General features: G+C 47.4%; 1 protein-coding gene across 5 annotated transcripts in view; it reads left to right on the forward strand.

Annotated features, from left to right (window-relative positions):
* Nucleotides 1-23,861, forward strand: part of DNAH1 (dynein axonemal heavy chain 1) — a 76,733-nt gene that overhangs the window by 9,809 nt on the left and 43,063 nt on the right. For all 5 annotated transcript variants that reach the window (XM_045493040.1, XM_045493041.1, XM_045493042.1 and 2 more), the window contains exons 7-17: nt 1,295-1,456; nt 2,030-2,282; nt 16,392-16,549; nt 17,302-17,513; nt 18,129-18,427; nt 19,811-19,961; nt 20,749-20,942; nt 21,038-21,263; nt 21,761-21,880; nt 22,179-22,261; nt 23,394-23,535. In XM_045493040.1, coding sequence (XP_045348996.1) covers nt 1,295-1,456; nt 2,030-2,282; nt 16,392-16,549; nt 17,302-17,513; nt 18,129-18,427; nt 19,811-19,961; nt 20,749-20,942; nt 21,038-21,263; nt 21,761-21,880; nt 22,179-22,261; nt 23,394-23,535 — 2,000 coding nt within the window. The remainder of the gene's footprint in view (nt 1-1,294; nt 1,457-2,029; nt 2,283-16,391; nt 16,550-17,301; nt 17,514-18,128; nt 18,428-19,810; nt 19,962-20,748; nt 20,943-21,037; nt 21,264-21,760; nt 21,881-22,178; nt 22,262-23,393; nt 23,536-23,861) is intronic.

Genomic DNA, 23,861 nt, shown 5'->3' on the forward strand with positions numbered 1-23,861 from the left:
GGACTTAATTACAAAAATAATTTAACTCAATTGTTCCCAGATCTCCAATTCCTGGCAATAAAACCAGAAGGGGGGGGGGGCTGCATTAACCTTAAATGTACCAAGTACCAGCCTCCCGGAAGTGCTTCTGTTTGCCCTCCTTCATGTGGGCCCTGGCCTTGGGCAGTGGCACTGGTGGGAGGGGGGCTGGCAGGGAGCATTTCTGCCAGAGACCTCTGGTTTTCTGCTGGTGCCTTCTTGTGACATCATCTTCTCTAAGTTGAGCCAAGACAGGTCAGCATTTTCCAAAGAGAAGCATATAGCATCCAGCCAGCACGTTAGCAATTCCTTGGAGTTCCAGCTGTTCTTCCTCATCCCAGGCTGTAGAACCCATCAGCTTATTTTAAGGCACTTCTGCCTTAAAAGGTGTGAGGAGGCTGACCAGAACCAGGACTGGATGCATACATAGTATGACTTCAGGCTCTGTGAGGGACACAAATGGGCTAACAAGTCAGAGGGTGCCTGGGGCAAAGGCACTCTTTGAGGCAGAGATGTGCGGAGGGGAAGCCATTTGAGCAAGGAACAAACCATCAATGAGGTGACCTGAGCAAAGACTGTTCCAGTCAGAGAGCATAGCCAGTGCAAAGTCCCTGAGGCAGGAGTAAGCTCCAAAGTCACAGGAATAGCCAGACATGCAGTATGGCTGGAGAAAGAAAAGGGTAGGTGGTGGCAGGAGATGAGCTGGAGAAGCAGTGCAAAGGCTTGCAGTCCAGGAAGTGAGTGGAAGGCCCATCCTGACCAACAGGCCCTGAGGCCAATTTTGGGGCCACTGCAGGGCAGCAATCTTTTACCTTGACCTGACCTGTCCTGATATAAGGGGCCTAAGGGTTCAACTGCCACATGCAGCCCATGGGAAGGGGTTCACTCTGGTCTTGGTCACTTTGAAGGGGTCCAGTTCAGACATGATGAGCTTCACAACTACATCCTCACCAGGTCTCTGTGTGCCTGGGGCTTTCCTGCCTCCCATTCTAGCTCTGCTGGCCTGTGTCTCTGTCTATCCTGATGGGGTCATGCAGAGCACAGAGACAGAGGGGTCTGGTCCTTCTGGCTCCTCCTGCCACCAGGGGTTCCCCAGAGGCCAGCTTAGCTGGAAGGAAGCAGGATCGCTGCTTTGCTGGAGCTAGAAGGGGTCATCCTGGTGGGAGGGAGGCCAGACCAGTGGCCACTGAGACTCGTTCCCAGCGCCTGCTGCCCACACAGAGTCCCCTACCCACCCTACAGCAGAGAGCACTGGTAGGTTCCCCTCCTGTTTCAGAGGACCCCAAAAGTCGGAAGCTGAAGTATGAATGGTGCGATGTCGGCGTCCTGGACTATGACAAGGAGAAGAAGCTGTACCTGGTACACAAGACAGATGAGAATGGCTTGGTGCGAGATGAGACGGGGAAGCCCGTTCTGAATGGAGGGGTCACCGCTGAAGGTACAGGCTCTCTGCCCCACCCCATGCATACCCCCCACTCAGGACCATGTCTGAGGCCACCCCCCCACCCATGGCACAGCCACATTAGGCCTGAATTCTTCCTTGCTCTGTATGTCCTGTGGCTGTCTATCCCCTGGCCAGTGAAAACCAGAGGACCCATCATTCAGAGAGAGACCCCAGGAAGGGCAAATGGCCATTATTGGGTATGCCTGCCCTGAGCAGCTGACGGTACCACTTGAAACATGATGCAGAGAAGGCATCCAAGGCCCATCAGTTAGTGATGTTTACCTTGAGTGTGGCAGCGAGGAGTGGGCACTTCAGCAGCCACCCCTGTGTGACTGTTTGTCTGTGCACAGATCTTTATGGTTTACAAAGCACTTTCACATCCATCCATGGCCAACTGTGAGGTGGGCAGGGAGAGGAGTGTTGTCATACCCATTCTGCAGATATGACAGGGTGTCAGAAGAGAGAACCCACCATGCATCAGTAGCAGAGTCAGGCTAGAACCCATTGTTCCAGCCTGGAGAGTCTGACTGTGTTGTGTGTTCCCTTTTCTCTCCCACCTGGCCCCAGGAAGGCACCCCCTCCTCGCCTGCCAGTACTGGGTGCCTCGGATCCAGCTTCTCTTCTGCGCTGAGGACCCACGCGTGTTCACGCAGCGTGTGGTCCAGGCCAACGCCCTGCGCAAGAACACAGAGGCTCTGCTGCTATACAATCTGTACGTGGACTGCATGCCCTCTGAGGGCCACCAGCTCATCAATGAGCAGAGCCTGAGCAAGATCAAGCAGTGGGCCATGAGCACACCCCGGACGCGCAAAGGGCCCTCGTGAGTCTCCACCAGACCCTTCGTTATGCCCACTTCCTCCAGGAGCCCAGGGGGCAATGCTCCCTCCGTGCTCACCTGTGGGCCACGTTGCCCACTGCACTGTGGACTTCTTGGCCCCAAGTCATGTCTTTTTCATCTCCAGATCTCTCATTATCAGTATCAACTCATGGATTCTTATTCAAAGGGACAGAACCTGTTACTACTATTTTTTATTTTGGTGCCCAAATTGTCCCAGATTTGGCCAGAGAAAGCCTCCTCAAGCTGATATATTCCTATCGTTCTTTGAGTGTGTCTTTAATTTGGGGCATAGCAAGAAGTGCTGGGCTCATCTTGTACTTCTCCAGACCCAGCCCTGAAATCAGCTATTTCTCCAAGAACCCCTGGTTCCTTTCAGTGGGGGAGTTTAGAAACCAAGATCTGGGTGTTAGATATGCTCATTGCTACTGGGAAATCATTGCTGTGAGGCTCTTAGGCCAGACAAATCTGGGAAATATATATATTATTATACTATGTTATACTATTATTATATTACATTGCATTAAATTGCATATTACACCCCCCCCACACACACACACCCATGTCTAATTCTTTCTGTCTGTTAAAAACCATGGATTCCTAAGGATACCTTCAAATTGACCCCAACACCACATGGCTCACTCTCACTTATACATATTTCTTACTTCTTTCTCCAGAAGAAAACTAGCTCCCATTGTTCATAGTATATTTATTTGCTCAGTCCTAGAATATACAGAAAGTAATTTCAAACTGCTAATTCATACTCTTTGGAAGAAAAACCTTACTAAGTAGACTTTGATACAGTGTTCTTTGTCTCTTTACCCTGGGGGCATTTAGTATTAATGTCGCTATATTCGAGCGACTTGGTTTAGTTCTCCACCCCCTTCAGTGGGATATGTTTATTTGATGAAATACAATGTGGTGGTGGTCCATTTGTTTTATGTATATAATGTATATATTCTATGTATCTGTTTCTCTCACTGATATGTGGTATTCATAAAGGTATCCTCGGATCTGTCACTCTCCACCCCCATTCATTCTATCCTAGACACATCTTCCCCTGTCCACCCTGTCCCCACCACATGCCCATAGTTAACCAGTAGCACTAGCTTCTGGCTTATCCTTTCTGTATTTCTTCTTGTACAAATGAGCATGTATATTTTCTTATACACCATTCCTTCTTACTTGAAGGGCAGCACACTATAGATATCCTTTTGTCCTTTGCCTTTCTCACTTACATACATCCTGGACATCAATCCCTACTAGTTCACTGAGATTTCCTTCATCCTTTTTTTATGGCTGCATAGTAGTCTATTGTGTGAATGTGCCCTGTACCATCATTCACTCAACCATTCTCTAATATATAGGCATTTAGGTCATTTCCGACCATTTGCGATTACAAACAGTACTGCAGTGAAAAACCCTGTGCATTTATATGTTCATATTGTCCCGGGGATAGCTTCAGGGTAAATTGCGAGAAGCAGGATCGCTAGGTCAAAAGATAAGAGCAGATGTAGTTTTTCAGCTGTTGCCAAATTTCCCTCCGCAAGCGTTGTGCCATCTCGCTTACCTGCCAGCAGTGTGTGAGCGCCATTCCCCCCACAGCCTTGCCCAGAGTCTGTTGTCATGCTGTGTGATTTTCTGCCAGTCTGGAAGATAAGTAAGGTAAATCAGTCTGAAGTGTTATATGTGAGGCCATACATGTTTTCCATCTTTTCATGTGATTAAGGGCACCTTTTACATATTTTTGTGACTCGTCTATTCATGTCTTTTGCCCATTTTTTTCTCTCAGGCTTTTGGGCTTTTTCCTCCCTCTGATTTTGAGTTCTTTCTATATTAGGGATATCCTTCATCTGTGATGTATGTTGTAAATATTTTCTCCTGGTTTGTCAGTTGTATTTTGACTTTGCTTGTGGTAATTTTTGTAATATAACTTGTAAAATATTTATCTGATCAATGTTGTTAATCATCTCTTCTATTGCATCTGGATTTTGAGTCACAGTTAGATGGCCTTTCCCCACCGTGAGGGTTTCTTCTAGTACTTGCATGGTTTCATATCCTTGTTCCATCCTTATTTTTTAATGTTTATTTATTTATTTTTGAGAGAGAGAGAGAGAGAGTGCATGTGAGCAATAGTGGGGGAGGGGCAGAGAGAGAGAGAGAGAGAGAGAGAGAGAGAGAGAAAATCCCAAGCAAGCTCCATGCTTTCAGCCCAGAGCTGCTACAGAGCTCTGTCTCATGAATGTGAGATCATGACCTGAGCCAAAATCAAGAGTTGAACTCTTAGCCAACTGAGCCACCCAGGAGCCCATCCTTATGTATGGTATGTGGTATGGATCCAATTTTATCTTTTTCTAAATGACCAGCATTTATTAAGTGGTTTATTAAACACCCATCAGCATTTATTAAAACCTCCATCTGTGATTCAAGATGCTACCTTTTTCATACAGTAATTTTCAGATGCAGTCAGGTCTATTTTTGGACTTTCTGCTCTCTTCCACTGTCCCATTTGTCTATTTGTGCGGTTGGACTGTGGTTTAATTATGGATGTTTTACAGTATTTTTTAATGTCTTGTAGGACCAGCCCCCACTTTTGTAGCTTTTCCCTTTCAGTGTTTTCTTGGCTATTCTGGCATGTTTTATTTGTTTGTTTTAACTAGTTATTTCTTAAAACTATGGCAAAATAGACATAATGTAAAAATTACCATTTTAACCATTTTTAAGTGTGCAGATCAGTGGAATTAAGTGCATTCACATTGTTGTGCAACTATCACCACCATCCATCCACAGAACTTTGCGAAACTCTGTACTTGTTAAACAGTAACTCCCTATTCCCGTTGCCCTCCAGTCCCTGGCAACCACTGTTCTACCTTCTGTCTCTGTGAATCGTACAGGATTTGACCTTTTGTGTCTGGCTTATTTCACTGAGCGCAGTGTCTTCTCGGTTCATCACGTTGTAGTGTGCGTCGGAATCTCTTTCCATTCAAAGGAAAAAAATTCCTTTTAATGTTCCATTGTATGCACGTACTGCATGTTAGGTATCCTTTCATCTGTTGATGGGCACTTGGGCTGCTTCCATCTTTTGGTTCTTGGGCATAATGCGAGTATAGGTGTACAAATCTCCCCTTGTCCCTACCTTCAGTTCTTGTGGGTGTATACCCAGAAGTGGACTAGCTATCCGTATGATAATTCTATTTGTTGCTGTTGTTTAGTTGTTATTTCGTAATCATAATGTTAACTCTGCAATCTAACTAGATTTGAAGGGGGGTAAGGAAAACACGGAACCAAAGAACTGCAGTGAGAGCACTGATTATAGGCTATCATGAGCATATGGGAGAAGGAACAGTCTTGTAGTTAAGAGAAAGCACACGTCAAATTTATTAGGGTCGTCCACAGTTGGCAATGGTGAGCTTCTTGCCGGTCTTGCCATCCCTGGACCCACCCAATGCACTCCTTGGTTTCCATGGTATTTATGCCCTCTCTCACCTTGCCAAAGGTCACATTCTTGCCACCCAAACGTTCAGTCTTGGTAGTGTGAATGAAAGACTGGGAACTGTTTGTGTTGGGTCCAGCAATTGCCGTGGATGAGACACCAGGATCTGTGTGCTTCAGGATGAAATTCTCATCATCAGGTTTCTCCCTCTAGATGGACTCGCTACCAGTGCTGTTATGACATGTGAAGCCACCACCCTGGCGTATAAACCCTGGAATAATTCTGTGAAAGCAGGAACCTTTATAAGCAAATCCATTTTGCGCCAGTCCTCAGAGCACAAAAGTTTTTGGCTATATTTGGAACTTTGCAAATGGCTCAGAGGATATGTGGCCCAAGGGCTCATGGTTGATGGCAAATGTCGAAGACCATCATGGAGTTGACCGTGACGGGGTGGCACAGGGCAGCTCTTGGTGGCGTCAGCAGTATTTGCAAAGCCCTATTTTTAATTTTTGGGACACCATCATCCAGCTGCCTTAGCAGCTGCACTGTTTTATATTCTCACCAGCAGGGCACAAAAGTTCGAATTTCTTCACATCCTCACCCAACGTTTCTTTTCTTGTTGTTTTCTCTGTATAATAGTCATCCAAATGGATGTGAAGTGGTATTCCATTTTGGTTTTAATTTGCATTTCTCTAACAATTAGTGATGTTGGCATCTTTTCATGTGTTTATTGGCCATTTGTAGATCCTTCTTTGGAGAAATGTCTATTAACAATCTTTGCCCATATCTGAATCTAGTTGTTTGGTTTTTGTTGTTGAGTGTTATGAGTTGTCTATATATTCTGGATACCAATCCCTTATCAGATATGTGATACTTTCTCCCATTTCATGGTTTGCCTTTTTATTCTGTCGATCGTGTCCTTTATGTTACCAGGACACAAGGCTTTTCATTTTGATGAGTTCTGATTCGTCTTTTTTTCTTTTGTTCCCTTTGTCATAGCCAGGAGATCATTGCCAAGTCCAGTATCATGAAGCTTTTCCCGATGTGTTCTAAGAGTTTTATAGTTTTAGCTCTTACATTAGAGTTTTGATCCATTTTGAGTTAATTTTTGTATATGGTATTACATAAGAGTCCAACTTTCTTCTTTTGCATGTGGATATCCAGTTTTCTCAGCACAATGTGTGGAAAAGACTGTTCTTTCCCCCATTAAATGGTCTTGTCACCCCTGTAAAAAATCATTTGACCCATATATATTCCAGAAGGTATTTCAGAACTATTTATTCTATTCCTTTGGTCTATATGTCTTTATGCCAGCAGTATACTGTTTTGATTACTGCAGCTTTACAGTAAGTTTTGAAATCAGGAAGTGTGAGTCTTCCCACTTTGTTCTTTTTTAAGATCGTTTGGCTATTTGGGTCTCTTGAGATTCCATATGAATTTTAGGATGGATTTTTCTATTTTTGCAAAAACTGTTGTTGGGATTTTGATTGGAATTTGCATGCTTATTTTCCCATGAGCCTTGTATCAAATCCTCTAGGTCCAGTTTTTTTTTTTAATTTATTTTTATTATTATTATTTTTTTAATTTTTTTTTCAACGTTTATTTATTTTTGGGACAGAGAGAGACAGAGCATGAACAGGGGAGGGGCAGAGAGAGAGGGAGACACAGAATCGGAAACAGGCTCCAGGCTCCGAGCCATCAGGCCAGAGCCTGATGCGGGGCTCAAACTCACGGACCGCGAGATCGTGACCTGGCTGAAGTCGGACGCTTAACCGACTGCGCCACCCAGGCGCCCCATCTCTAGGTCCAGTTTGGAAACACTTAGTATTTTTGATGGGGTTTCATTATATTCTTGAACTGTCCTATCCAAGAACAAAGAATGTTCATTCATTTGTTCAAGACTACTTTTGGGAGCACCTGGGTGGCTCAGTTGGTTGAGTGTCCGACTCTTGATTTCAGCTCAGGTCATGATATCAGCATTGTGGGATCAAGCCCTGTGTCAGGCTCTACGCTGAGTGTGGAGACTGTTTAAGATTCTCTCTCTCCCTCTACCCCTCTCCCACACTCATGCGCGTGCTCTCTCTCAAAAAAAAAAAAAAAAAAAAAGACTACTTTTGTGTCTTTCAGGAATGCTTTACATTTTTCTCATATAGGTTTTGCATATTTCTTATTATTTTGTCTTCTTTGTTGCTATTATAAATGGGATTTTCTCTACTATTGCTCCTACTGATTTTTGTATGCTAATTTTATATCCTATTACAAACAATCCTTACTGAATTGTTTGAATGTGTTTTATTATTGATTCTCCAGGGTTTTCTTATATTTTTCTTTTTTTTTTAAGTTTGCTTATTTATTTTCAGAAAGATAGAGACAGCACGAGCAAAGGAGGGGCAGAGAGAGAGGGAGACAGAGAATCCCAAGCAAGTTCCGCACTGTCAGCGAAGAGCCCAACATGGGGCTTGAACTCAGGGCCTGAACTCACAAAACTGTGAGATCATGACCTGAACTGAAATCAAGAGTTGGGCACTTAACTGGCTGAGCCTCCCAGGCACCCCTCTCCAGGGCTTTCTAAGTATATATTACCTGTAAATAGAGTTTTACTTTTTCTTCTCCAGTTCTTATTCCTCTAATCACTTTCTCTTGTTTAATTGCATTTTCTAATACTTCCAGTACAATATTGAATAGTAGCGGAGATGGTAGGCATCCCTACCTGTTCCTAATATTAGTGGAGGTACCTCTAGTAAGTTTCCCCCTTAAGAAAATTCTAACTTTAGGGGTGCCTGGGTGGCTCAGTCAGTTAAGCCTCTGACTTTAGCTCAGGTCATAACCTGTCAGTTTGTGAGTTCAAGACTTGCATTGGGCTTTCTGCTCTCAGCGCAGAGCCTGCTTTTGATCCTCTGTCTCTCTCTGTCTTGGTCTCTCTCTGTCTCTGTCCCTGCCCTGCTCTCATTCTCTCTCTCTCTCTCTCAAAAAATAAACATTAAAAGAAAAGAAAAAAAAAGAAAATGCTAGCTTTGGGACTTTATTTAATGTATCCATTGAAACTTCTATTTTCTTAAGTGTTTATTTATCACAGCCTTTAAAAGTACCTATGGAGAGGGATGCCTGGGTGGCTCAGTTGGTTAAGTGTCTGACTTCAGCTCAGGTCATAATCTCATTGTTCATGGGTTTAAGCCCTGCATCGGACTCTGTGCTGACAGCTCGGAGCCTGGAGCCTGCTTCAGATTCTGTGTCTCTCTCTTCTCCTCCCCTGTTCGTGCTCTGTCTCTGTCTCTGTCTCTGTCTCTCTCTCTCTGTCTCTCTAAAAAAAAAAAAAATATATATATATATATATATATATGTAATAATAATAATAATAAAGTACTTATGGAGATAATCATAATTTTTCTCCTTAGATCTATTAACATTGTATATTATATTAATTGATTTCCTAATATTGAAACAATCTTGTATTCCTTTAATAAATCCCATCTGGCCATGGCGTATCATTTTTTTAAAATATGGTATTGTTGGGTTCTATTGGTTAGCATGCTTTCTAGAACTTTTGCATTGATGGAAGGGATGTTGGCCTACAATTTTTTTCATACTGTCTCTATCAGGTTTGAAGCAACTAAAAATGGGAGGATAAAGGAATGAGGAAAGTAGATTGAAGTCAAGATTGTTATAAAGGAACATGAAGGGAGTTGAAGGATACCATTAAAACTTGACAAAACAGATATTAACAAGTTAAATTAGAAAGCAGGGGATTTGGGGCTTGCTTCATAAGAAGAATATTGATGTTTTCCTTCATTTTCCATACTCTGGAGCAATTTTTGGTGTATTGAGGCTATCTGGTTATTCCCTTCTGCAATCATTTGGACATAACGTTTTTGGTGGGATAGTTCTCTAGTAGGAATTGGTCCATTTAAGCTTATATTCCCAATTTGGGGGTCAGTTTTGGCATACTTTCTCTAAAAAAATCATCCATATTTTCTAGGTTTTAAAATGCATTTGCATAGAATTTTGCAAAGTGGTCTCTTATGATTTAACAATTTTTTTTGTTTCAATGTTGACTTCCCCTTATCACCTCCTTTTTTTTTCTTTTCAAATTTTATTTAAATTCTAGTTAGTTAACATGCTGTCACTTCTGATTGTGTAGAGTTATGCTCTCTCCCTTTCTTTGCTTTATTGAGTTACTTAGTGATTTGTTTGGTGTGTTAATTTTTTAAAAATAGGAATTTGATTTATTAACTTGACTGTTTTCTACATCTACCTCATTAATTTCTACTTTTATTATTTCCTTTCTTGTCCCTTGCTTTGGCTTGTATTTTGTATTTTGTTATGTTTATAATGTGTGTGTGTGTGTGTGTGTGTGTGTGTGCGCGCGCACATGCACTAGAAATTCAATTCACTTATTTACATTCTTGCTTATAAATGTGTTTATAAATGTGTCTAATGAACTTTCTTCTGATAAATGCTTAAAAAATAGTCCACAGATTCTGATATGTAGTATTTCATTTTTTTAATTCCAAAAATTTAGTTTGTATTTCCCATTTCATTACAGAATTGTCTAGGGGCACCTGGGTGGCTCAGTCAGTTAGGCGTCTGACTTTGGCTCAGGTCATGATCTTGCAGTTTGTGGGTTCAAGCCTGGCTCTCTGCTGTCAGCACAGAGTCCACTTCAGATCCTCTGTCCCTCTCTGCCCCTGCCCCTGCCCCACTCCCTCTTCCTCTCTGTCTCTCTCTCAAAAATAAATAAACATTTAAAAAAAAAGAATTGTTTAAAATTGTTTAACAGGTTTCACAATTTTCCATGTGGAAAGGTTAAAATTTGTTAATAATTTTTACTTTAATTGCATTGAGATCAGGGAGTGTTATTTATAATATTTCTACTCTACAGAACTTGCTGGTGTTTTCTCTGTGACCTAATATATAGTCAGTTTTTTGCTGAATGTTCCATTTGCATGTGAGAAGAGGTGTATCCCTCTAGTTAGGGTATAAAAGTTTTTATATATACATATATGCCAGAAAATCTATCTTATTGATTATGTTATTTATGTCTTCTGTATCTTTACTTATTTTTGCCCACAGAGAGTAGTGTGTTACACTATCATTATTAATTGTGGCTTTTAGCATTTAAAAATGTCCTTGAGGACTGTGCCTGAGTGGCTCAGTCAGTTGAGCATCTGACTCTTGGTTTTGGCTCAAGTCATGATCTCACAGTTTGTGAGTTCTAGCTCCGTGTCATCAGGCTCCGTGCTGGCAGTGCAGAGCCTGCTTGAGATTCTCTCCCTGCCCCTCTCCTGCTTGCACACGTGCTCTCTCTCTCTCTCAAAATAAATAAATAAACTTAAAAAAAAGGTGTCCTTGATCAGGTAAAATGCTTTTTGATCAGAATTTTACTTTGTTTGATATCAGAATTGTAACCTGATTTTTTGTTATTTCCATTTTTCTGATACATTTTTTCCCAGCTCTCTGTTTTTAGCCTTTCTGAGTTAGTTGTTTTACATAGGTCTCTTGTTATTAGCATATAGTCAGATCTTACTTTGTGAGTGAGATTAAAAATCTTTTTCTTGTAATAAGTGAGTTAAGCACATTCACATTTATTTATAGAGCTGGTATGTTTGATCTCAGTTCTGTATTGCCTTCTTTGCATGATGTATTTTCTTTGTTCTTTCACTTTTTAAATTTCTTTTGGTATTTGGGAATATTTTTGCCTTATTTTAGTGGTTTCTTTTGTATTAAACCTTTTATAGTGCCTCGAATCCCCTGCTTTCTTATTTAACTAGTTAATATCTGTTTTGTCAGGTTTCAATGGTATCCTTCAACTCCCTTCATGTTCCTTTGTAACAATCTTGACTTTAATCTACTTTCCTCATTCCTTTCTCCTCCCATTTTTAGTTGCCTTTTTCTCCTTATTATTTAATATGATATTCTTCCACTCTCATACTTATCTTTGTTTTGTTTTTATTTTTAAAAATAAAATTGTTTGATTGATCGATTGATTGTAGGCTCTTTGCCCAATGTGGGGCTCAAGCTCACAGCTTGCTCTATGGACTGAGACAGCCAGCAGCTCTTATCTCTGTTTTAGTCTTAAATCTACAATTAAGTGGATTAAGTGTATCAACCTTTTCTTCTGAAATTTCTCCCATCATCCCATATCGGAGGGCAAGGGGGGTGGGGGGTCAATCCTCTTTTTTATATCCTTCTAGGTTCTTGGCTGGGACTCTGTAATACAAGACAGGTTATCAAAAGAAGAGCTTGCAAATTTACATGTTTCCCTTAACATGGGAGCCTTCTTAAAGAAATGAAGACCTGAGGAGGTTAAACCTACACTAGGTTTGATGAAAAGTGGAAAGTTGTGGGGATAGTGGCAAGACAAAAAGATATGAGCTAAGCTTAGTAAACTGAGGAAAACTTAGCAAGGCCTCTTCACTGGGATTCCCCTTGGCATCACTCCATCTTGGAGCTAAGGATGTCCTGTGCTCTGGGTATAAGGAGGGCACTTCTTACATGAGGGTCTTATGACCTGCTTCCAGGGAAGGCCGTTTCTCAAACTGCTCCAGCTTAAAACATTCAAGATGCCAAGGTACCATATTTTGGTACCATATTTTGGGGTAGTATGTCTTGAACCTCGCCAGTCTCTTGGTTGGATGAAACTACTTTTCTAGTAGATTCCTCATAAAGGGTTCAAGGGTATAGTGTTCCTAGAGTTCTTGCACGTTTAAAACTTGACAAACAACCTGATTGGAATAAAGTTCTTGGTTCACACTTTTATTGCTTGAGTTTTTGGGTTTTTTTGAAAATACTGCTCTTTTGTTGCCTTGCTTTGAATGTTGATTTTGAGAGACCCAATGCCAGTCCCACTCCCTTTCCCTTGAAAGTTGTTTGATTTTTTGGCTTGGAGGCCTTGGTGTTTTTTGTTTGTTTTTGTTTTTTGTTTGTTTTTTTTTAACAATCTTTAAAGTCTAAGCATTTTACTAGTTTACATCTCAGAGTTGATCATTCTGGGTCAATTTTCCTTAGTACAAAATGGGCCTTTTAAATACATAGATTGAGATATTCTTTATTTCTGGAAATTTCTCTTGGATTATAGTTTTAAATATTAGTTGTGTTCCTTTATCCAGTTTTTCTTTATCAGATTCCATTATATATCTCTATCTATCTATCTTGCTTTGCTTTTTTACCTATTTCTAATTTAACCACTTTCTGTCCCTTCTAGTTCTTTTTTTTTTTGCCTTATTTTAATTTTCTTAGTTATATTCCTTTCTTCAATGTATTTTATTATTTTTTTTTACTTTATTAAATTTTTTGACTTTATTCTTCCATAGGCACCTCATAATTTTGCCTTCCTTCCAGAGATAATTTTGTTTCCTCCATCTTCTTGCTGCTTGCCCATTTCTGTGTTTTAGTTGTGAGTTTCGGATTCAAGGTATTTTTCATATGCCCACATACTTGTGTGAAGATATTTGGTTCAGTTTGAAGTGTCATGTTAGTTTTCCTTTGCTTTGTCTTTGTTTTTTCTTTGAGGGATAGGTGAGAATTTTCATCAGGTAAGGTGCTCTCTCTTTCAGTAGCTTTATGTAAATGTGGTTACTTTCACCTATTCAGTTCCGGGATTTGGGGTGATTTACAAGATTCCTAGTTCCAGGGCGCCCTCTTCTGTTAGGATAGCAAACTATTAAAATTTTTTTTTAAGTTTATTTTATTTTGAGAGAGAGAGAGAGAGAGAGAGAGAGAGAGAGAAAGAGAGAATCCCAAGCAGGCTCTGCACAGTGCAGAGCCTGATGTGGGGCTGGAACCCACGAACTGTGAGATGGTGACCTGAGCCGAAGTTAAAACGCTTAACTGACTGAGTCACCCAGATGCCCCAGTTTGTTTGTTTTTTTAAGTCGATGTGTGTGTGTGTGTGTGTGTGTGTGTGTGTGTGTGTGTTGGAGAGAGGGCTTGTCCTCCAAGTTGTTTGTTCTCTCTTATCTTGCAAGACTCTAATTTTTTACTTTTGCTTCCTTTTCTATCACCCTTCAATCTCCAAAGTACTCCTCTTCTTGTCTTTTACCTTCCCCTTTATGTCATGATGCCTTTCAAAGAATGTTATCTTGGGGGCACCTGTGTGGTTTAGTTGGTTAAGCGTCTGACTCTCGATTTTGGCTCAGGTCACGACCTCAGGATTCGTGGGACCGAGCCCCATGTCAGGTTGTGCGCTGTCATTCAGGTTGTGCACTGACAGCGCAGAGACTGCTTGTCTCTGCCCCTCTCCCCGCCTCAAAATAAATAAAGAAACTTTAAAAGAAAAATGTTACCTTGAATGCAAGCACAGAGGCCCCTTCCTTGTCCTAAGCGCTCTGATTCTCCAGAACTCGGTCAGTGTTCTTGCAGTTGGGGTGGACTTTCTGTCTTGCTGGTAGGATCTTAGACCAAGCTTAGGGCTCCCACTGCTCCCCTCTTCTGCACAGTTTTTTTCAGACAGCCTTCGTTTTCCAGGCAGGCTGGCAGCAGGAGAGTGAGTAGTAGCTCACTGGGAACAGATGATTATTCTTCTAAAGATAATGTGAAGTTTGGGCATTTTCTTTTTTTTTTTTTAAATTTTTTTTTTTCAACGTTTATTTATTTTTGGGACAGAGAGAGACAGAGCATGAACGGGGGAGGGGCAGAGAGAGAGGGAGACACAGAATCAGAAATAGGCTCCAGGCTCCGAGCCATCAGCCCAGAGCTGGACGCGGGGCTCGAACTCACAGACCGCGAGATCGTGACCTGGCTGAAGTCGGACGCTTAACCGACTGCGCCACCCAGGCGCCCCTGGGCATTTTCTTTATTCTGCTTATGCTAAAGGTGAGGGTTTAGGGAGCGTTATTTGTCCTTTTCTTTTTTCCCCCTTCTTTCCTTTTTTTTTTTTTTTTTTTTTTAGAGCATGATGGGAAATTGGAATTGACGTAGCCACCATTACCTTGGTGGTCCCGAATTCCATTTCTTGAGTTTGTATCATTGGCAGTGTGTTTGGCTTTCATAACAAATATGCTGGGCTCAGATTGGCCTAGACAGTAGGAGAATCCACTGTTTTGCCTGTAACTAGGAACTGGGTGCAGGATGTGCCAGCTTAGTGTGCCGGGGCTGTCTCCAGGGTGTGCTGGCTTCATCCCCAGGCAGGATGGCAGCAGCAGTTTCAGAAGCACAAAGTCCAGGGTCCACTGAGTCCTGCCGTAGATTGGATTCCCTTGAAGCAGAGCCGGTTTGAGGGATTCTTATACAATTGATTTCTTGATGAAGTCCTCTCAGGAGACATCTCTAAAGGAGTGAAGGCCACAGGATGTAATGGAGGAAGCAGCTGGGCAGAGATGCGATTTTAGGAGAAGTACTGCCTCTGATCTCACAGGGAACTCTGAAGCATGAAAAATAGCCCAGAATTTGTCTTGAGGAAGATGGGACAAGGGGGCTTGATTTTACAGCTCGGCGTCAGTTGTTGATTATAATTGAGTCACATTCCCACTCCTAAGCCAATTAGCAGGTTGAGCTCCACCATTACCGGCATAGACAGGTGAGATAACCCAGAGCTAACCCAGACTTGTCATCTTCCTCGAAGTCAAGTGAGAGAGGAGAGAGTTCTAGAGCAGCAGTCAGGTCCAATTAGGAGGAAGTGGATGTCAGGCAGGCAGCCATGTGTGTGGCAAGTGTCTCTCTTGTGCCAGGCACAGGGGCGCAGCAGTGAACGCACCCCATGAAGGGCCTGCCCTCCTGGGCTCTCAGTCTGGCCAGGAAGACACACAATAAGAAAATGAGGTGATTCAGGGTTTTGATAGGTACTGTGGAGACCAGAAAAGACAAGGGAACAGAGATATCATGGAGGGGCTCCTTTACATTAGATGGTCAGAGAAGGCCTCGCTGGGGTGGTAACATTTGAGTTGAGTCCTGGAAAAAGGGGAGAACAGGATGCTGACTGAGGGAACAACAGTGAATGAATAAAAGAAATGCCCTTAGGGGGTCAGGAGCATTAGGACTGGGGAGGCACGTTGGGGGCACAAATGAGGCTGCCCTCATCCAGAGGGGGCAAGGCTCGTCTTAGATAGAAACCCTAAGCGGGGAGCCTGGGCTGGTCAGGCAGAAGTAGGAGTGGGTCAACCAGGGTGTGGCCACCAGAGGAAACAGTGTATGCAAAGGCTATGAGGTGAGAGCTCAGCGCTGCCTGTGGCTGGGGTGGGGTGACCAGAGAGGAGAACAAGGAGGGGCTGGAGCGCCTCTTGGAGCTCAGGAAGAGGTTTGGCTTTATCCTAGGATGTAGGGACCCAGGGACCCAGGGACCCAGGATGGATTTTTAGCAAGAGAAGGAGGTGCTTATACTTGAGTTTTGTGGGGAGTGGATTAGAATGGGCAGGGGTGAAAGTGAGGGGACCAGGCAGGGAGGGTGCCTTGTCGGGATGACATTGAGAAGTGAGAAGCAAAACAGGCAGACTTGAACTGATGTGATAGGAAAGAGGGGGTGGCATGAAAGAGGGAGGGGACAAGGGTGATGGAGGTTAGTGGCCGGGGGCCAGGTGGGAGGTGTGTTCATGAATCCGGAAGGGAAGCCCCAAACTCATGCCCACAGGTTAACGCTAGAGGAGAGTGGGCCCCAGCCAGCCCACAGCGTGGGGGTGACAGGGTATATGGAGCCCCCTGACGTCCCTGTCCCCCCTCTCCATTGGCAGCGTTCTGGAGCACCTCAGCAATCTCTCCAGAGAAGTGAACCTGGACTATGAGCGCAGCATGAACAAAATCAACTTTGACCAGATTGTCTCCTCCAAGCCTGACATGTTCTCCTACGTGACCCTGCCTAAGAAGGAGGAGGAGAAGGTGCCCAGGCAAGGTGAGGGGCGTTGGACAAAGACCCCATGGCCACCCCCCTGGCCACAGCCCTCCTGCCCTCCCTTCACAGCACCCACTGTGCTTCTTCTCCAGCTGCCTGGAGGGCTAGGGTCGGGATGGGGGTCCTTTAAAAACCAGTAGTGTGAGCAGGGCTGAAGGAGCCAGGTAAATGTGTACTAGGACAGCAACTGTTGAGAAATGGATGAAAGGGCTCTGATGGTCTGACTGAGGAACATACCGCCCGCCCTTCCTCCAGTAGCAGGAGCAGGTGGCATTGCTACAGCCCCATTTGACTTGTGGCAGACTGAGTCTCAGAGTAGGACACTAGTTCCCCCAAGTCTTCCTTTCTTTGAGTTCCCTGATGCCCGTGAATTTCATTCCTGTGAAATGCCCAGGAAGCTGGGGCAGTGCATGGGCGGTGGGCACTTCAAGGGTCCTGGTGCCCACATCTCCTTCGCTTGGTGCTGGGTTATGTTGCAGCGTGGGTGGGAGTGAAGGGGGAGATGGTCTGTGACTCTCCTGCACTTCAAAGGGGTCAGTGACCCAGAGGGGCCTGGAGAGGATTCATTTACTCGCTCAGAGTGGGCAGCTCATTGCGAAGCTGTAGGGCCACTCTGGAAGGTCTTGGGAAAAGAGGGGTTCTGGGGACGTGGGTGTCTCTTTGGGAGGAGACGGGAGTTGCATCTCTCCATCAACACCCCTGATGTTGTCCCAGGCCAATCTGACACTGGCCCTCTACTGCCATCCCTGCAGGGCTGGTGAGTGTTCCCAAGTACCCCTTCCGGGAGCAGAAAGAGGATTTTACCTTTGTGTCCCTGCTTACACGGCCGGAGGTTATCACGGCCCTCAGCAAGGTGCGGGCTGAGTGCAACAAGGTGACTGCCATGTCTCTGTTCCACTCAAACCTCTCCAAGTACAGCCGCCTGGAAGAGTTTGAGCAGATTCAGTCACAGACCTTCTCTCAGGTGCGTGGTCATCAAGGGCATGGAGGGCTGCACACAGGCCAGAGCCTTGGAGCTGACTGGCTAGTGGTGAGGCTGTGGGCTCTTGTTCTCTTTAAAACCTAGACCTTGTGGGAGGATGGGGGGTGGTGCTCCCAGGAAGATGGCTCATCCCAGAGAAGAAAGGAAGCCCAAGGTAGTCACTTTCCAGCCAACCCTGGTGGCCTCTGAAGCAGACCCCTTGTGTTGGAAAGGAGAGCAGGAACCCCACATACCCCCTAAGAATTGGGGTGTGAGGGAAGAAGGGTACAGGCTTGTGGGGGATCATCACCAGATGGTCCAGAGAAAAGCTCCCCTTCTCTGTTTCATTCTATGTCTCTCTTTCTCTGCTCATTTCCTGTGTCTCAGTCTCTGTCTCTTTCTTAGCTGGAGGAAAAGTCCTGTTTCTGCTGTCCCCTTTCCCCTTCCCCCAGAGCATCCCTTGTCCCCAGGGTCACAGGAGGGTGCTGGTTGGTAGGGGTGGAGGGAAATCCTTCCGTGGTCATCTGGGTCCTGGGACCGCCCCACCACAGCGGTGCATGTAGCTGTGGGCAGCACGTTCCTTGGGCGGCTGCCTGATGCCACCCATGGCCACTCCAGGTGCAGATGTTCCTAAAGGACAGCTGGATCAGCACGCTCAAGGTGGCCATGCGTAGCAGCTTGCGTGACATGAGCAAGGGCTGGTATAACCTCTACGAAACCAACTGGGAGGTGTACCTCATGTCGAAGTTGCGCAAGCTGATGGAGCTGATCAAGTACATGCTGCAGGACACGCTGCGTTTCCTGGTGCAGGACTCACTGGCCAGCTTCTCGCAGTTCATCAGCGACGCTTGCTGCAGTGTGCTCGACTGCGCTGACGACATGGTCTGGGGCGAGGACTTCATCAACAGCCCCTACAGGTTGGGGGAGGTGCCTGGTGACCCCACCGCCACTCCTTGCTAGGCCCCAGGGGCTAGGCTGGTGCAGGGTGGGGGGAGGAGGGCAGCCAAGATGAGGGTGCCCAGCACTGCCAGGTCTCAGACGGCAAGGAGAGCCTGGCCCCTGCCCTGGTGGCCAGGGAATGTCCCACCAGCTCTGGCTTGCATGTCTCTGGTGACCTTCATTTTCTCAGTCGGCAGTTACTCTTTGAGTACTTGCCATGAACCAGGAGGGGTTCTAGGGGAATAAGAGACGTATGACTCCTACTCTCACGTGGGACAGACTGCAAACAAATGAATCAGTAGCTGGTCATGGCCAATCTTGGCAGGGGGTGTGACAGACCCTGGGTGGGGCAGGGGAATTTGCCAGGGGTTCAGGGTCATCTGAATGAAGACCTGAGACTGTGAGGAAACTGGCTGCAGAGATGCTAAGGAGGGGCGCCGGTAGAGGGACCAGAGGCTCGGAGGGGGAGGAAGAACTCGGGGCGGTCGAGGAAGGAAAGGCTAGAGCTGTGGCTGGAGCAGGGAGGGCCGGTCAGGATGGCATGGGAGAAGTTGCAGTGGCAGGCCAGATCATAGACTCTCCTGGGGTCATGGTCCGGGGCTAGATTTATTCTAAGTGTGGTTAGCGGCCACCAGAGGGGAGTTATAATCTGATTAAACGATGCTCTGGATTTGTGGGGACAAGTGAGGCAGAAGACAAATGAGACCAAGTCTCCTACCATTGTCTAGACGAGGGAGATGACAGAGGGGGCTGGGATCTGAGGGCAGCAGATTTGGGGCCATGCATGGGTGGCAGTGCTACAGGCCGGGCTGCAGGAGGATGTGCAGTGGGAGGAGGGGAGGGGAGGAGATGAGCTGACTCCTGGGGTCTGCAGCTAGCACTGAGCCCTGAGGGGAGCTGGCAGGAGTCAGGGGACACAGAATGTTTGAGATGCCCATTAAAGGTCCAGGAGGGTGGTCTAGAGTGCAGCAGGGAAGCCTGGCTGGGATCTAGGCTTGAGGGTTGCTGGTGCGTGGTGGGCATCTGAAGTTAAAGATGGTGGCCTCCCAGGGAGAGCACAGGGGCCACAAGGGCCCATAGTCTGGCCGGCCTGCCCTGATGACCTCAGGACCGCATGGGGGGCCCTCCATCTCCCTGGTGCCAGCGGACCTCTGGGCAAGTGGCAGAAACGGAATAGGCTTTGGTAACTAAGTTACCAGTGTTTTTCTGGTAACAGGTTTCTGGGAGGAGGGAGGAGGCACTTCTCATGCATGGAGAAGCTTGAGAGCCATCATGCTGGCAGGAAGGGCAGAGGGCTGGGTCTGCTGCTTGCAGACCTCCTCAGGCCCCTGCCCACCGTCAGCCCAATCATTGTCCCACAGGCCCCGGAAGAATCCCCTATTCATTGTGGACCTGGTGCTGGATAGCTCAGGGGTGCACTATAGCACGTCACTGGAGCAGTTCGAGACATCTCTGCTCAACCTCTTCGACAAGGGCATCCTGGCCACGCACACGGTGCCCCAGCTGGAGAAGGTACAGCTGTAGCTCGAGGCCAGGGCCCCTGCTGCCCTGGCTGCTAGCGGCTACTGAGCTGCAGGCTAACCGTATTACAGTGGTTCAGCTTTCGTACGGGCCTCCCACCTGGCCGGCAGTGTGCTCAGCCCTTTAATTCTTGAATGGCTCACTTACTCCTCACTACAGGCTGCCCTGAGAACCATTAGCATCTCCATTTTGTTGTGAGACTTGGAGAGGTCTAGCATAAGGGCACAAAGCGCCTAAGTGTCAAACCTACTGTTCAAACCAGGCTCACTCACCCACCCCTGTCACAGCCGTTCTCGCCCAGATTCCACCCTCTTTATCCCACCCAGCTCCTGGCCTCTCTCTTCAGCTAAGATGTGGGTGCAGACTGACCTCCACAGGCAGGACTCCTTGTCAGAAGTCCCTACTCATCACCACACCTATGTACATCCCACTGCTCCGGGCCCAAGAGCTTCTGGAACTTCAGGCCCCTCTTGTCTCCCCTGCTGGTTAGCCAAAGCCATTGGTGACCTGGTGGCCCTGTCTGCTCCTTTCCTGGGCACTGGACCGAGTCAGGCCCAGGTAGAGGAAGACGCTACCCTTTGGTCGGGCTCATGAGGCTTCCAGCCCTATATTAGTCCACAGCCCGCTCTCAGAGACACCGCAGCAAACCCTCTCCCTGACCCCCACCACGCTGTCTGTGATTGGCTGCACTGCAGCCCATTCTGGCTTCGGGTCTCATCTCCAATCCCTCTGCCCACCTGCCTGCCCCATGGCTCACCCCCTGCCTTTGGCTCCACAGCTGGTGATGGAGGACATCTTTATCAGCGGCGACCCCCTGCTGGAGTCCGTGGGGCTCCATGAGCCCCTGGTGGAGGAGCTGCGGGCCGTCATCGCCAATGCCGTGCGCAAGGCCATGATCCCACTGCAGGCCTATGCCAGGGAATACCAAAAATATCTGGAGCTGAATAACAATGACATTACCACCTTCCTCAAGTACGTGCATACATCTGAGGGTGTCTGTGTGTCGGTGTGACACCGGGCCACCCACTTACCACCCTCTGCCCCTCGTGTGTGCCCACTGTCCACAGGGCCTACCAGACACAGTGCCCTTCAGCCGAGGAGGTACGGGAAGTGGTGCTTACCCACCTGCGGGAGAAAGAGATCCTGGACAGCTCGCTGCCCAGCAGTATCGTCATTGGGCCCTTCTACGTCAACGTTGACAATGTCAAGCAGAGCCTGTCCAAGAAGCGCAAGGCCTTGGCCACTTCCATGTTGGACATCCTGGCCAAGAACCTGCACAAGGAGGTGGACAATGTAAGTGCCCAGCCACCTGGCCCTGGTGACTGCAACAGCACAGGCACTCTTGCATACAGGGTGAGCTCCCAGGAACAAGGTGTCCCTAGGCAGGGCCAGGGTGTCTACAGATGCCCAGGCTGATGGGAGGATCTGGAAGTCACCCTGCCTTGACCCTGTCTGTGGGGAGGCATCCCATATGGAAGGTCTCAGGGAATGGGTACTGTTAGCTCTCTCCATAGACCTGGAAAGACCTGGGAACCCCTCCCAAAGACGGGCCATTTCAGGGAACTGAGGGCATGCAAGTGCAGGCCGCAGGAGTCCCATGCATGTGTTCACTGGACACAGGAGGCTGGGGGGGGGGGGGGGACATTGGCTCCCCAGCGAGTCAGCTGCAGGGTATGGCGGGGTGGCGGCAGTTACCTGTTGGGAGACACGGGGGTCCAGGAAGGAGGAGCAGGCCCCAGGAGTGGCCAGGGAGGGTGCGTGGCCTCCCTAGCCCCTCCTCTCACCGCCAGGTCTGTGAGGAGTTTCGCAGCATCAGCCGCAAGATCTATGAGAAGCCCAACAGCATCGAGGAGCTGGCTGAGCTTCGCGAGTGGATGAAGGGCATCCCTGAGAAGCTGGTGGGGCTAGAGGTGAGGCGGGTGTAGGAGGGACCAGAGGCTGGTGCCTGGGGGCTCGGAGATCAGGAGCCGGGAGGCCGGAGGTGAGGTAGACCCAGAAGATGGAGGTTTGGAGGGTTATGAGGCTGGATGCATGGTGGACGTACAGAGCCATGCTGTCTGGGAGGCCAGACAGAAGGTATGGGTTGGGGGCTGGGTTGGGGCTCCCCAACTCCAGGCCTCACCTCTCTGGAAGAGAGCAGCCTTTCTTTAGCACTTGACCACTTTGGGGTCCCACACACGCAGTTCTCATTACCACCTGTCCATGCAGGAGCGGATTGTGAAGGTCATGGACGACTACCAGGTCATGGATGAATTCCTTTACAACCTCAGCACAGAAGACTTCAATGACAAGTGAGTGGGAGCTTGGCTCCCATCCCAGAGGGTAGGGAAAGAGGTGCAGAGACGCATGGCTCTCAAATATCCCTGAGGCCACAGGCTGTGTGGTTATACCAGAAGTGCCTGCCAAGTTGTCAGAGACCATGGCTCCACATGGGCCAGGGCCAGGGCCAGGTGGCCAATGGGGCAGAAGGAAATCATTTGAGCCTCTTGGCCTAGGGACCCTGCTGCCCCCTCACCCTGTCTCCATTCTCTATACCATTGTCAGCCTGACACACACATGTTCACATGGGCCTAGGATCCCCTTGTTTGTGGTAGGGACCCTTTGGGATCCTTGGGAGCACTGAGTGAAGGCAAAGTCAGACCGGTGGTCAGTCCGTGGGGAGGAGTGCTTGTCTCCACCCAACTCAAGGGCCTTGTGGAGATGGCTTTTGGTTGGAGTTTTGCTCCCAGAAACCCCTTGTCTGCCCTGCCTCACAGACTGGGGGTGACTTCAGAATGTCAGGGCCTGGGAAAGGTTGGCACTATCTCCTGGGAACCCTGCCAAGAGCCCCAAGCATCAACCCTCCAGGGCATCCTGGTGCCCAGGGTGGGCTTCCCGCAAGGTCAGCATTGCTAGGCCAGATTTAGGCAGAATCCTCGAATCCTACAGGGCCCCCACATCAGCCAGGCAAAGGGAATTGGTCTGATATGAAGGAAGTTAGCCTGGTGGCCCTGGTTGGTCACCAAGGAAATAAAGACTAAAGGCTGTTGCTTTGTCTCATGGGAGGTAAGGCCCCTCCAGACCCTAGAATGTAAGAGGGAAACTCAGCATCGCCTCTCTCATTCCCAGCCCCATTCTCCCTCTTGCCCCATCACTGCACTGGGCACCTTGGACCTGCATCTCCCTGGATGCTGAGCATAGCTCCCAGACCACAGTCACAGGGCAGGGACTGCCTCCCCTGCCAGGCAGGCCTGCCCCCAACCTTGATGGTGGCAATGGCTGCCTCTAGCTCACTTCTACTTCCTGGCTGCCTGGCCCTGGCTGGCTCCAGCGGCCGCCTGGATTCCTCCATTCTCCCCTTAACCCTGGGTGTCCCTGTTTGGCCTGGTTACCCTATGATTTCAGCTGTGACCTTCCCCCCATCTCCATCCCTGCACCATCCAGATGGGCTGCCAGCAACTGGCCTTCTAAGATCCTTGGGCAGATAGAGATGGTGCAGCAGCAGCATATAGAAGATGAGGAGAAGTTCCGCAAAATCCAGATCATGGATCAGAACAACTTCCAGGAGAAGCTGGAAGGGCTGCAGGTGGGGCCAGTTGAGGGGTCTTCTAGGACTCGCTCCCCACCGCACATGTGCTCCGGGCCCAGGCCTGGCTTTATGTATGCAGGAGGGGCTATGGCAATGTTTGGTGGATGAACTGGTGGGTGGATGAAAGAACGGCTGAAAGAATGAACTGAAAGGCTGGATGGGTGCTTAGGCAGCAAGGTCCAGAAAATTCAAGGTTGCAAAGAGCCCCAGCTCTTCTGTTGTGTCCTCTGAGCCCCGGGCGGCAATGGGCACAGTGTTCGGGGTTCTGGGTCTCCCTCTGACCTTGCTGTGTTACCCTGGGGCGGTTAGCCTGCCTGTGATGG

The sequence above is a fragment of the Leopardus geoffroyi genome, chromosome A2 (genome assembly GCF_018350155.1).
Source record: "Leopardus geoffroyi isolate Oge1 chromosome A2, O.geoffroyi_Oge1_pat1.0, whole genome shotgun sequence".
Taxonomy (NCBI): domain Eukaryota; kingdom Metazoa; phylum Chordata; class Mammalia; order Carnivora; family Felidae; genus Leopardus; species Leopardus geoffroyi.